General features: G+C 42.2%; 1 protein-coding gene and 1 long non-coding RNA gene across 6 annotated transcripts in view; both read right to left on the reverse strand.

Annotated features, from left to right (window-relative positions):
• meis1b (Meis homeobox 1 b) overlaps window positions 1-15,130 on the reverse strand; it is a 64,451-nt gene that overhangs the window by 11,323 nt on the left and 37,998 nt on the right. For all 5 annotated transcript variants that reach the window (XR_013207835.1, XM_077246705.1, XM_077246723.1 and 2 more), the window contains exon 9: window positions 5,963-6,039. Coding sequence is in view for 4 of the 5 variants with exons in the window: in XM_077246705.1 (XP_077102820.1) it covers window positions 5,963-6,039 (77 nt within the window). In the remaining variant the exon portion in view is untranslated. The remainder of the gene's footprint in view (window positions 1-5,962; window positions 6,040-15,130) is intronic.
• Window positions 3,223-5,952, reverse strand: LOC143753921 (uncharacterized). The gene is made up of 2 exons (XR_013207839.1): window positions 4,261-5,952; window positions 3,223-4,226 (listed from the first exon to the last, which is right to left on the reverse strand). It is a non-coding gene; the product is annotated as an uncharacterized LOC143753921 (long non-coding RNA).

The raw sequence follows: 15,130 nt of genomic DNA on the forward strand, positions 1-15,130 counted from the left end.
GTCCCCTCTAAAGCCGCTTTTAAAGAGTGGGGCCGCCGCCTGGGGGCTGAGGAACACACTTTATAAACACAGTCGGTCTGTGAGAAAGAGAGAGGGCCGCAGCAATGATTGCTACGACTTGCTCGAGAGAACAATTCAGCCAGGAACATGCATGAAGACTTCAGTCCAGGAAACCTCCAGCTTGAGACAAGAGGAGACCATTGCTGTGATCAACCTCTGTTGTGGCATTCAAACGACCGCTGAAAAACAAAGCGGAGCGCAACTGCTGCGAGGTGCTGGATATGCTTCAGAGACGGTTCCCCACTCCTCTGGAGTCGGGGACTATGAGGTCATTCTTGGCATGAACACGGCCTGCCTGCTCTCCTCTGATTCTCCACCCAGTCCAGAGAGAGCAAGAGAAAGAGAGCAATAATACATCAGTGAGGGAGGGCACCATCACTTGCCCACTTCACAAACACAACATTGGAACGCTCTCCATTTCATGTTGTCGCCTATCTCTGAAGGCTCTTCATGCAGACTGATGCCTCAGGCAAGTGCTTGGGCCAGAGAGTACTCCCTCTCTGTCTGGGCAAACATGCAAACAAACAACCGCACAGAGTTGGGACGTCAAATGCTGCCCTGTGTGTGGCAGCACATGGCACATAAGAGAGGAAATGACATCACGGCGGCAGGTTTAATAGGTCCTTCGCCTAGCTGTCACTGTGGTGGTCTCTACCGGGTGCTGTAGAGCTCATGCTGGCACTGCCAGTTCTATTGACACACATACAAGACCTTACACAGAAGATCTGACTGGCCTTATTAACCATGCACCAACCAACTGAGTAAAACACTATGACTGATGGTATGTTAATTTGAATAACCAGTAGAGGCCATACATGAAATAATTAAGTTTCAGATTTGTGATCTGACAAGTTTAGTCACTTTTTTGCTTCAACTTGCCTTACAAAAACATACTGTGGCAGCACCATGTTAGTATCAGATCAAGTATTCCGATATATACAGAACCATGGTACTGTTTGATTTATGCATCACTATATTTAATATGAAATGTAAGGTGTTGCAAAGAATAGGTTAACAATGTAAGATGTTAAAAATAGAAAGCAAATGACAAACTGCATATGTTTGTCGACCAATGACAGACAGGAGTTTTCATCAACTCGTTTAAAAATCAATGTTTTCATTATTTTTGCAATTTCATTTGGTGAAGCTAATTGTGCAGAAATTGCACACTTCACATTTTAAATAAAACATTATGGCGTGGACAATATTTTTTTACTTTTTTATACATTGTACATTGCCTATAGAATAAATATATGAGGTGTTACTTGCTCTAGTGTGCTTATTTTTGTGGTTGTTGTTGGAAGGGTGAAGTTCAGCATGACCTTGCAATCACTGTAATGTTAAAAGCTCATTAGCTAATCAGTGGTCGGCTCGCTAATCAGCGGTCCAATCTGTTCCTAGATTTATAAACATAACCAATATGCTCTAGTGCCAATCCACCCTCCGTCTGTCATGTTCACATTCCCCCACAAAAGAGAGGATAAAAAAGTAGAGAAAAGAAGAAAAATGTAGGCATTGCCTGGGGCCTGTTGTGATGTAAGACAGTGGGAGAGAAAGAGGGGGGGTGCACCCTTGTATGGTTCACAGACTCTGTACGAATGCATGCATACGCACATATCCTACGACAACCCACTGCCAAAGAGGCATCCATGCACATATATCTCCACATATAGACCACATATAGAGACACATTCTCTCCAAGACAAAGAAACTATTTTAACTCCGCTGGTCTCGTTTACACACACACATACACACACACACATGCACACCCAGTCCAACACACATGACTAAACGCACACACATGCACGCACACACACTCACAGACACACACACACACACACACATACACACACACACACACAGAGAGAGAGAGAGAGAGAGAGAGAGAGAGAGAGAGAGAGAGAGAGAGAGAGAGAGAGAGAGAGAGAGAGAGAACCACTCCAACTTGTCTGCTGTTGACACAACACAGAGATCAGGTCTGAGCAAGTGCTGAAATTCCAGTATGGCAGAATTGTTAGCAAACACTTGAGAACAGACTGAGCCCAACTGTGCAGCAAGGCAAACAATCCCTATATCCATCCAGCTTCATGGAGCTGAGCTCTTCACTATGTTTCCATCTTTGCCTGATGTAGCAGGGGGATTTTGAGGGTGTAGGTTGGGCCACATGCCTGTGTCTCGCTGGTGTAAATATGTCTTTTGTTTGGCGGTTTGACCCCAGGGTGTGTTGGTATTTTGTTGAAAGGCCACGGATATTCATGCTAAAGCACCTTGACAGGAAGACTGTGTGAAGGCCGCTCCAGGACATGGGCTATGGCTCATCTCACCCAGACCTATTCACGTCCTTTGGGCCGCTGTTGCACTGTTGCATGCACGCACACATACACACATACATATATACATATATGCACAGTGACACCACAGAAATACATGCATTTTCAGCTTAAGCAAATAATTGTGCATGTACAATACATTCAGAATTATAGATCTAGCAAACGCTTACACACATAAAGTCTAAAACTAGAACTCAAAAAAACATTTTTTTGCTCAGATGTTGCTCTTTGAAAGCTCAGGAGAATTAAGCTCATTGTAGTCTACTAGATACCACATAGATTTTGCATCTGTATAGGTAAAAACATTGTGTATCACCTCTCGAAGAAACCTACTGGGTCAGGGGTCACATTTTCCCCTAAGCTATAAGAACACTGCCAAATACTGCACACGAAATGCACATAGAGCAATCATCCAGAGCTTTTCTTGAACAAGTTTCAACTTCTCTTGACATGGGCGGGCTTGGCTGTCAAAGAAGTGAAGCATGCCAGTCATCCAGTTCTCTCTCTCACTCCTTTTTTCTCTCAGGCGCAGAAACCTGATCCAGGGTGTGTGGACGCTGTTTCTCTAAAGTAGCCCCGCCACACTTCACTCCATGCTTTTAAGACTTTCATAAAAGCCGCCTTATTGACAAAACAATCCATCCCTAAGGTTTAAACAGCATCTTTAAAGCGATTATTAAATTCCGTCAGGAAGGGAAGAACGGGCAACATGCGAAACCTGATGACCCGCCCATTGATTTTACATCACGGATCTTTATGGAGTGTTCTGAGAATGCTTCCTCTTATCGTCAAAGGCTAAAAGTTGTCTTTCTCTCTTCATCTTTCCTTATTCTTAATGTTCCATCGAAGTTTTACATTTGGATGTTGAACGACTGACTGTACCTCCACATCATTATGCGGTTGTGCATAATCCCTATCAAAGCTCTGACATCAACCCTCCAAAAATAGATCCCACACCGTCTATCCACATCCCCTCTTTGATGCCGTGTTTGCTCTCTGTGTCTTAGGCTGTATCTGTGTGCTCATGCGTGTCCACTGGCACGCATGCGTCTCTGCTCATGTGTGCGTAAGAGTCTCCATAAGGGTGTGACTAAGTGTACATCTACTGCATGTTGTCCAGATTTGAGGAATAGTTTTCAAACACTTAATTCATGTCGAATAAACACACATGCACATGGGTCGATTGTTAATATGTGGACCCAGATTTCCAGCGGTCCCTCACGCTATGTTATCGCCAATAATTCATGAGTGATCAGCACCCCGCATGGCCTTTAGTATTTTTTATTTAATCTTCAGCCTGCGGATTCTCTGAGTCTTCATCAATAATGGACACATACATGTGTGTTAACAAGTCTATGAGAGCAGGGCTTAAGGAAGCTGTCATTTTCAGTTGATCTCTTGTTTAGCTCAATCTGTTAGCTGTTTGTTTGGTGTCACGTTTCCTCATGTTCACCCTTGAGTCCAATAATAAAAAAAAAAAATTAGTTTTGCTCTGATATATAGCTGAATGATATGAACTTACATATTAATTGAATAGAGATGCATTCTACAATTTAATTATGTAAATCTTGCACGAATACTGTTTGTTGGGAGTAAGCTATGTTGGCCCTGTGCTTTGACTAGTCTGATAAACAGAATCACAGCTAGGGAAATTGCCTCTAAAAATCAGCAGGTCAGGAGGTAACATCACCAGGGGTTGCCATGGAGACACCCAATGGTGAGATTCCTACTAAGCACAACCACAGGCCTATGAAATGACAGATCCTACTCTCTAACCCCAAATGTGCTGAGCCTCTCTCTCTCTCTCTCTCTCTCTCTCTCTCTCTCTCTCTCTCTCTCTCTCTCTCTCTCTCTCTCTCTATTTCCATACACACTTTCCATGTCATCTGTGCCCTTCTACACATAACCAAACACACAATAACATTGATGCACACAATCTGGGAGAGGGCAGCCAGATCTCAGCATGCAGGGTTTAGTGGCTAATGCTGCTTAAATCGACCACCTCTGGTTCATCGCTTAGACAAGTGCTCTTTCTCCCGCATCCACACCAATACAGGCAATATTACAATTCTTCCAACATACACCAAATCCTGCTACAAAATGAGTCAGCCCAGCAGCCAGAGTGCTGGTGCAGGACAGGACAGTGTGTGAAGTAATTGCCTGTGTTCTCTCTGCTAACTAATATGGCTGAAAGAATTGATCTCCCATGGGTAGTTGTGAGGTCACAGAAATTGATAACCCCAACAAGATTCCCTGTGTCCGCCAGCCTGCGTCCCACTGATAGGCCACTTTTGTAAATTAATCCTCATTCTTAGTCTTGTCTCCAAGGTACCAAACTGAACAATGGTAAGGATTATGATTATGTCAGAAATTACATTTTGTCTAATGGGCTTTAATACATCTCCCATCTCTCTAGCTCTCCTAACATCTGGTGTGCATATCAAGATATTGTTTGTTAATAAGCTTCAGAAGCCTGATGGAATAACATTACATAATAAGGATACAAAAGTGTAATGTATTACAGTTAAATTCAATATGTTTAGCAATAGATTTGATAAAAAAAACAAGTGCTAGCAGAATTCACAACTTTAAATAAAAATGTATAGTCCTACCAACAATTACTAGAATACAAACTTTCAGACTTGCATTCCATATCACTTAGCACAAGTTCATAAGAAGCCAGCTTCCACGATAAATGCAACCATTGCATGTAAATGACATGACACTCAAGTGAAACATGTTCAAACCATTTTTACAGCTGTCAACTCACTTCAATAACTTTTTAATCAAAAGTAGTTTGATGGAATGATATCGGATGATTAAGCTACTGATTACCTTTGTGCGGTAATTATTTTGTGATTAGTAATTTGTTTCAGAATGCATTTTTTAAAGTAAAGTAACCTATCCCATGTTCTGAGCGCCTACATCAAGGCCGGTTAATTCAGCAAAATGGATTAGGGCATGTAATCAGATCCTTTGCAATATCAATCTCTGACACTCAGAGAACAAGAGTGGAGAGAGAAATGTGTGGCTAAGGTTGTTCTTTGTGTTCTTGCATAAACGTTCCTTCCTTTGCTCAGTTTCAGCTCTCCACTCCTTATCTCAGGCCCTTTATTAGACATGGCTAATAACAATAAGTATCTATGATAGCCTTCACTGATAACAAACGCACCCGTGCAAAAGGTTCTGTCAACCTTTACAGAACTTTTGACGTGGGAACGGTGAAAATACTCGCTGGTTAGGCAGAGACAACAAGTCCCATGTCACAGTGATTGCGGGCCAGACGGGTTTCGAGAGGGAGTTGAGAGAGGCGCAAGAGTAGCTGCTCTCACAGGGGTGCATATTTGAATGATAGAACAAACAAGAAAAAAAGAAAAATGTTGGAAAATTCCTGGCGGCAATATCCCTTTGGGTGAATTGATTTGCAGGGAGATGAGGCGATAAGTGGAAGACTGATGGGAGGGGCGAGTAAAAGCGGGGGGAGGGGAGTGTATTAATTCAAATCATTAGGAGCTGCTTGCCAGGGGCGAAGCTATTGATTGCATGTAAACACAAAAGTACAATTGACTTACCAGTTGTTCACTTGTAGTATAGTGAGTCCGGTGTCTTGTGCCAGTTGCTTTTTCTGTTCTTCTGAAGGGTAGGGGTGCTAGAAAAAAAACACAGGAAATGATATGAGAAACATTGTAAATAAATCAATTAATGAGCACATTTGTTAGTGAGAGAAAGGTCTGAGGTACAGAAGGGAAACGTTGCTCACACGTTTGTGTGGAAAAGTGGCAAAGCAGCTGTTAATTAGTGTGAAAAAGTGAGGTGTGTCTCTTTCTTAGAGTCATTAATGGAATATGAAATCGTGTAATTAATGGCAGCGAAAAAGGCAAGCCAATTATAAAGTTAAGTGAAGTGTGGGAACAGAAACAGTAATTAGAGTGCTATGCCGTGCAACCCTACTGAAATTTATTCTAGTCATCTTTCTGCCATGAATGCATGATGGAGAATGGATATCTGAAGCCTTGCGTGAAATACAGACCACATATATTTACAGACCTCTTCCCTTTTTAAAAGCTGTAAGATAACCCTCCTTTTTGATGATTAGCCAGTTAATATCTAAATGTCAACATGGACAATACCAAAGTACTGAAAATAAGCTTCTTCGATACAGCTGAGTTCTTAAAGTTATGAACTTGATTTGAGCGGATCCAGCTGTTTAAATAATGGTGAGCTGAGATTTGCTTGATTTATATTAGCGTTAGTGTGAAGTATGGAGCTAGCTAGCTTTGAGTCTAAACAATGTGCTGTTCACAAAAAAGACAAGACAGAGCCTGCGTTGAGTCCCCTGCTGAGCATGTAAAATGGGAGGTGCAAAGATATTTACACCATATTTATACCTAGACAGAGAGAAAAAGAGTGAGAGAGAACCCTGTGCATGGCCTCAAAGCACAGCAATAACGGCTTTCCCATTTCTGTGGAACACTATTTTCATATTATGCTTTTTCAACACAATACACAAACCTGGACACATCCAGTCTTTGTGGATGGCTCAGTGTGCCCTTTGTCTCACTATGCTAACAGATTCAAACCTTCTAAGCCCAGTACCAAACCTGGCACAACCTGTTAGAGATTAACAGAGACAGGGGCTTTAACTTGGCTTTGGGTTGCAAATCAAGCAATGTGACAATGAATCGCTGTTAAACAGCAACTTCAATCCTTTATGAGTCAACATCATTGACATTGCAGCACAGTAACTGGTTGAACCATGTATGAGGCAAGGAAAGGGGGCTTGTGAATATAATTTGCTTTTACTTATATGATCTAACGTATAGCGTTGCAAAGGAAGACATCATCAATTGTGATTCTGATTCACCCTTTGAGAAGCATAATAAGAACAAGGCTTCCAAATGAACAAACAGAAATGTAAAAATGGTTGGCGCCATGGGTTGTCTGCTCTTTTTTGAGCAATAATAAATTGGAATGTCTTTCATGTTGCTGAATGCATGTTTATTTACTGGTACTGCCAGAGAAAGCAAGCTGTTTTCCTGTCGCTCTGTCATTTTCATGTGATCCAATTGTAGGTAATTGGAACAAACTGTTTATTATTTCATGCAGAAAGTTATAATTGTAGTGACGCCTCCAGCCATTTCTGAGTAGATTAAAAAAAATCTAAATTTTTTCCCCTTATCATATCCATTGTCCGTCGTTATAAACTACAATGATAAAGTTTGTGTGAAACCAGGGCCAGGACTGGAAATGTGAGAAAACAACATTCCAGCCTCTCTCACTGTCATCTGATCAGTGATCATCATTGATAGCAGGCCTGTGAGCATCAAACATTTAATGGTAACTATAATCATAAAATCAACTCCAACATGAGATTATTTTCATCATTGTCCTATTCTGTAGTTCACCAAATCATCTGAGAGGGAAAAAGTCATGCCCAATTTTAAACACGGACTGTGTAGAAAATAATGGCATTAAGTGTGGCACAATGGCTAGTCAGCCCTATATTGAAGTACATGTCTGGACAAAAGAATCAGAGGCCTCATGACTATTTGGGGGAAGGCAGTGCCGAAGGCTATATGACTGCACTAACGCTGCCTGTTCTGCTACCGGCCCCACAAAGAATGACTCCAGTTCTACGGCACTGCAATTCCAGGAATGAGCGCTGTGACCGGATGAGATTCACACATCATTGTGTTCTTCACACTACCTCTCCCACACTAAAACCTTTTAAATTCCGTTTTACTCAGACAACACAATTTGGAAAGAAAAAATTATCATATTGCCAGACCAATTACATACAAAATTATTTTGCAACTGCTATTTTGAAATCTCTTACACAGCTACGTTTTATGAGTCAAACATTATGTGGTCCAAACTTGTAAAGGTAGGGGTAACTAGGGAATGATTCACACTAAAACTCAAGTGTTAAATATCATAAAAATATTGATGAAGTATAAAATGAAGAATGCAATGTGCTGGCTTCACTTTTAAGAAAAGTAGTGGGAGGAGGACTGTCAACTAAGGCAACTTGTTAGACAACTTACAAAATGAAATGTTACAACAATGCACAATGGGGTGGAGAAAACGAGCAGTCAAGTTTCAGCTCAACTTAAATGTAACCTAATCCTATCCTAACTTCTCATTAAATCCTAGAAACCCCATACAAAGACCTGTTCTGTGATTGACAGGTGGCTTCGACTGTGAGCATTCAGCAGTACCCAAACAGGATTCCTGTACAAACGCCAACTGGGTCAAGCTCTTTCGCCTACAGCATCATATGTGCCTCACCTTTGTTGTCATAATGACCCCGATGTAGCCACACCAGTATTTGAGTAGAATGGGGCAGCAGTGACTGAGGCCCTATTTAGACTTGTCATATCTGGAAAACATCCAAATACACTTCTAACTTAGAGCCTTTTTTCATTTTTTAAGTAAATTGTCAAGCGTCTATTTGCAATCACAACACGCGATACAGAAATTTACTTTATTGTGGCAGACTTTGAGTGAATATTATTTTTCATGTTGATTTGGCCTTTTTTTATGTTTCTTTTTTTTTTTTTTTTTTTTTACAAATTCTCTTATATGTAGGTGTCTCTGATGCCTGCTCTCAAACAGATTACTGTTCACACTACTTTCTGCATATTTCAGATTTGTGCAACCCCTTCCCTTCCTTTCCTAAATGTTCATCCATTCCAACTCTTGTAACAATCTTCTCATAAATATTTTCCATACTTGCTGATGTATTTCATAATATTAAAGCTTTCATGAACTCATGTGGATATGTTTAGAAACTCTTTTTTTCCCTTTGTGTGGGTCTCCAAACACCAAATTATCTCTATGCGTCAAAACAGTGTGATTTAGATTCTGGTTTAACGGAGAGAAACCAACAGATTTTATTATAGTCAGAGAGAGACTGAGTATTTTAATCCTCTTGGCAGCAGTACTGGGTGAGAATTGTTTTCTCAGGGTCTCGTGATGCTTTAGTGAGAAAGCAATAACACTGCCTAAAGAACAGATGGAAAGTCTCATCGAATCCTCCCTGTTTCCCTTCGCCTATCTTAATGATACGTCTTGTCCAAATATACTACTCCTTTCATCAGAATGTCCAGCCTCTTCTGCACTTGTGGATACCAAGCCAACGATGCTCAACGATCCTCCCCGTGCTCAGTTCTCCATCATGTATCTTATCTTTCTCTCTCTGTGTGTGTGTGTGTGTGTGTGTGTGTCTACCAGTGCATCAACAATTGTCCCTCCTGGTCTTCCTCCATGACCCCCTCAGACAGGGAATGGCGGGGAAGAGCGTAGAGTCCGTGTCCTATCAGCAAGATAAGAGAGGTGAACAGGTCTCTCCCATTCTCTCATGCTCTCACTGGTAGAGCTAAAGATTGCTTCTTGAAACAGAACTCAGACTTCCCCCCTAACCCTCGGCTTACTCTGCTCTCCTTACCCACAATTCAGAGCGCTGACCGAGAATGCTGTTTTGAATACAGCCAAGATATGAGGAGTCAAGTTGTGTCAGGAGACCTTTCTGTGGGAGAGGGTATAATTCCAGTAGTTACAGCACTGTACCCTGAAAGGTACAACTCAGACTATGAGAGCAGAAACATGAGAGGTGTGTACTCTTGGTCTTTATGTCTTTGTGGGGAGAGTTGTGTCTATGTAGAACAGGGAGGAGGAGGTCTGGATGAACTCCAGCTGCGCTCCTTATCAGGTCCTTAGACAGGATTCTCTGGTTCACTGTGAGGGGAGAACTATTTTGGAAGTTCTTTTCATCTCTTCATTTTCTTCATCATTTTGCTTCCCCCGCAAAAAAAAAAAAAAAAAAAAAAACCCAGAATCCCAGCAGTATTTCTTTACCCATCGACTCCCGGGGTTGGCTAAGGCCACATACTGAACACAACCTCCCCCAATCGCTGTGGACACATCTTTTTGTGTTCCATTTAACCAGTTAATTACAATCAGCCACAATCCCCTCTCCCCCACTCTGCTGCTTTCATTACCCACATTACCGTTATTATCGTTATGTTCTATTTAAGGGAACATTTCTCTCTATCCTGTGTGATTTGGATTAAAGAAGCTTTCCATACAAGATTAACTTAATAAAATAAGTGTGCTGAACATGGTGCTTATTCCTCACACAGAAAATTAGTGGGGAGGCATGGCACAAAAATATAACATGCCCACTGAGTCGCAGGAAACTCCATCTGGCAATGCCTCCACTAAGTGCCCATCTCCAGGAGAAATGTGATGTCTAATACTAAATATGTTGCAGGAGCGTCTAAGGTCAGTGGGTCCTTTCAAGGTATGTGAGGGTTCATTTCAGCTAGGTCTCCTACTGCAGCCTCACTTCCATATTCCTTGTGGCTAATCCCCATGGAAGCCAAGCTGCCCCTGAGGAATGCCTTAGGGTTGATCCAGGGGCCATTTTGGCCTAGGTGTCTACTGAGTATCATTTCTATATCCCATCTCAGAACAAGCCACTGTACGTGTGGGCTGCGTCCACCGCTCTTCCATGGCTTGGCCCTTGAGAAAACAGGATTATGTCTGAAGTTTAGTGCTCCACCTACTCCAGCTCTGCTAGCATTAACTGTACCAGAGCTACAGCTTCAGGCCTTTTGCAGATAGGGCCACCTACAACATCCAGCCCAAACCTTAGGCCGGGGGAGAAAGGATTACCCTTGATATTTGGATACGAGCATTTTCATCTCTCTAGACAACTATGTACAATTATGCTTTGTAGCAAAGTTATTTACAAACATTGAAAGGTGTTATTTCTCAAGAAAGCACAATGAGTCTTGACCTCAGAGATTTTTCTTGGCTGAGGAGAAGTTGAGACATTTCAAATTCCTTTTTGTGTACATGGCATAAACAGGTTTTGTCTTTCATTAAGAAAAAAACAAAACATCAAAACTGAAGAGAGAGAGTGAGTGAGAGAGAGAGAGAGAGAGAGAGAGAGAGAGAGAGAGAGAGAGAGAGAGAGAGAGAGAGAGAGAGATATAGTCATAGAAAAAAAAACAGCAATGCTTCTGTAACCCAATTTCTTCCTAAGATTGATTCACCAATGAGACAAAAACAAAGGAGAGAGAAAGATCTTAGATTTGGAAAACAACTGGAGGCCAGGGTTTAAGATGCCCTGGCGGAGTTGGTGACTGGCTGGCTCACAGAAAGTGGGAATGCTTCATTGGGAGCTCCACTAAGTTTGTAGCGAGCTAAGTCAACACAAAGCCGGCACATGAATTATTCACACACAGTGTTTTTAGAAATCCTTGTACTACAACAAGCTAAAGCTGGGGAAATTTCACCCTTGGCATTTTTTCACCATTTAATCTCTACTTTTGATAAAAGAGGATATGTTTAATTTGGTTTCCAGCATTTTAATTAGTCATTCTCTTAAAAACATTTTTTGTTGGTTTAGGGAATAGGGTGTAACACAAGTTCTTATGGGAATGGGAATAGGCACTCTTGTTTTAAAGGCAACTGAGGACAGAATTTAAGTCTAAAATTAAGAAATGGGTGTGGGCTGGAATACAAATCAGATATATCCATATCTGTGTAAACCTCCAAGCCCACAATGCTCTAAATCAACATTATCAAATTTGAGCTAAAGGCTTTGCATCTAAAAATGCAAAGTGCAACAGGCAAAAGACAAAATAACACATATCTGGACACCCGGATTTGTAAGCCACTTCATTTGAAGACAGTGACTAGTATTTGAATAGCTTTACATAGAGGAGAGCAGAGCTATATTTTTCATGAGATGGCCTATAGCTTCAAGCGCCTACAAAGAGGTAAGCCTGGTCCAGGCACTGATATAAAAGTCAGTTGCAGTAGGGTAGGCAGCCTCTTATTCAGTCTCATTACAGATACCAGTGGAAGGGTGGGGAGTCTGTGTTTAAGGGGGATGCATGTTGTTCCACACCTGCTGTTCACAGTCACACGGTAATAAGGGGGCCAGCCTGCAAACACTGACTGGAGCTTGGTGGACTGCGGCTGATGAGCCCGGGCTAATTCAGGGGTGATTATGTAGTTTACTGGACCACTAAACCTCTTTAAGCTTGTAATTACAGCCTATTTGAGGGGGAACATTCAAAAGCAATTCAGCTGCGCTGTGCCTTGCCATGCCGACCGCAGCTGGAGGTGGGCTGCTGGCACTAGGCGGGGGAGTCTAATATCTGTTGGGAAGGGTGTTTTAGCACAGTCAGTCAGGTAGCATCATGGACAAAGAGGTACATGCCACCTCGGCCAACCAACTCTGGAGAGTGCCAGCCCGCGGTTGTGCTTGACACACAAAATCAGAGTGGCTTGAGATTGTTTAAAGCTGATAAACACGCAAATGATTGTTTTAGCTATTGTCAAGAGGACTGCGAGTGAAATGCAAAGCAGGGCTATTAACGCATGCTTCGGTACACAAGCTACTCCACCCTCCTGCCTCCCAACAGCCAAAACTGGGTTTGTTGAATGTGGGGGCCGAGTGGCAGGAGCAGGAACTCATGGTGCATTAAATGTTAAGAGAATCGGGTTACTATATTGCACCTTGACCAAAGAATCCTTTCCAATGCCTTTACCTTCAAGGAAATTGTCCTTTAGCTAATTCCACTGAAATGTGATACTCAAAGGAAGCAATTTAGGAACCACAAAAAAATTCTAATAACTTGCACGATATTATTATGTTATTATCATGATTACCCTTTTGCCCTGGCCATTTAATTAATGTTCAATGGAGGGCCTGAGGGGGAGGAGAAACCTGGTCACGGTTGGAAAAGAGTTAAAAGAAGGTAAAGGTATTTTACAATTGCTCCCTTATGCCATGTCACTGCCCGGATAATAGTGGGCAGAGTGAAGGAAAGAACAACACAGAGACATATTTCTCCTTTCCTCTTCTTTTGTGATCTCATTTTATCTACTTCTCCCACCTCTTCTTTTCTTTCATTCTCTCTCTCTCTCTCTCTCTCTCTCTCTCTCTCTCTCTCTCTCTCTCTCTCTCTCTCTCTCTCTCTCTCTCTCTGAGCGGAAGACAGATCCTTCTCCATCGGTGCACAGCTTATACAAATCGATGACTTAATCTGTCGTAACAAACAAGTGAGCAGCGCCTTGCCTCTGTCTGCTTCCTTTTCCACCACAGCTAAAACACTCCACTGATAACAGAGAGAAAGAAAAATAAAAAGGCCCACTGACCAACACTCTCTTCCTCTCCTAGTGAACTCACACTTTCTATTAACGTCTGAATCTAATCTGATGAAATACGGCCATGTCTAGTTCAAGACACATATTGCAGATGTCTCACACTGGGGAGTGATCCCCTGGCTGCACGCTGAAATCTCCATGGGGACGACATGGATCAGCAGGTGCTCTCAATGCAGCTCCCATGCAGCCATGCATCCCTTATTGCGACAGGAAACACCATGCACTCAGCGCGGCAGGAAAAGGTCAAGATCCACTATCAGAGCTAAATGGGGAGAATCCTATTCAATAGTTGAGTATGTGCCAGGCCCTGGATAAAGTTAAGGCAAATAAAGACAAATCTAAGAGGTTTTAAGTGTCTGAGACCATTTACCCTTTGTTCATCACCTTGGGAAATCAATGACAACAAAGGCAACGGCACTTTAAAAGGGTTTTGGATTCAGGACTTGCTAGCTCCATTAAACTATGTATGCACTTGCGCATGATGGTATAAAATAATTTAATTTATCTCCTATCCAAGAGAGCACAGTTAATGATAGACTATAAAATGGTTGCCCCCCTTTTCCTGTTTTGGCCCACTTCGCTTGCAAACTGGAATGGAGTGATGCAAAATGAAGCAGTGTCAGTCTAGGTAATAATGATGCAGAAATGAATGCATGTGTTTCAATGTTTGTATACTTTTTTTTTTTCAGACACATTGCTAGACACTGTTGATGCTCTGTGACTCCTTCATGGAGAGGAAGGGGAAAAAACCCATCAAGAGGCCTGAGGGTAGTGCCGTTTTCTCCTGAAGAACTGTTTGTCCCCAGATGAAAAGCACAATGAGCTCAGAGCAGCACGCATGGCTGAGATTACAAGTAGGAGGAACCGAATTGATAAATTAGTTCAGCAAACGTGCAAACTGATTACCGCGTCTCTGCTGCCATATAATCCATCAGGCATACACTGGCGCGCATGCACACACAAACAGAGTGAGCCAAGAGTATCTGGGACAGACTGCTGGAGCTCTGCTCTGTGGGGGAATGCTCTGCAGTGGCTGTAAGTAAAAGGTATTGAGCTGGTGACTGCAGGCGGAAAGATCCCTGAGCACTGACGATTACAGCATAGCTAGGGTAAATCAGCAAAGCCTGGTCTGAATCTCCACACATAGCGCCATCTAAAAACATCAATGGACCTTTAGCTCTTGGCAAGACCATAGCTAAATTCTGGCCAACAGTCCTCCTCGGATTAAGATGCATTACAGAACAGAACACGCTGGACTGACACCCAAAGATTCAAATTGACAATGCTGTAGAACGCAGACTTGCATAGACATCCAAATATGACTGTCCTTATGTCACCTGAGGTTGTATACTCTGCCGTTCCCAACTATGGCAGTTGTGGATCAAGCATCTACCATAATCCCTGATTAACATCCTCCCTAAATGCCCCATAAATCCATCCCAATGACAACCGAACTAACACTACCATGGTCACCAACACTGAGTGATTAGTGGATATCTAAATGGAATGTACCAGACTTCAGGATACTTATACTGTATTTCCACAATAGGCTACTG

The sequence above is a fragment of the Siphateles boraxobius genome, unplaced genomic scaffold, assembly GCF_051911475.1.
Source record: "Siphateles boraxobius isolate OS27281-9 unplaced genomic scaffold, OSU_SipBor_1 104, whole genome shotgun sequence".
NCBI lineage: Eukaryota > Metazoa > Chordata > Actinopteri > Cypriniformes > Leuciscidae > Siphateles > Siphateles boraxobius.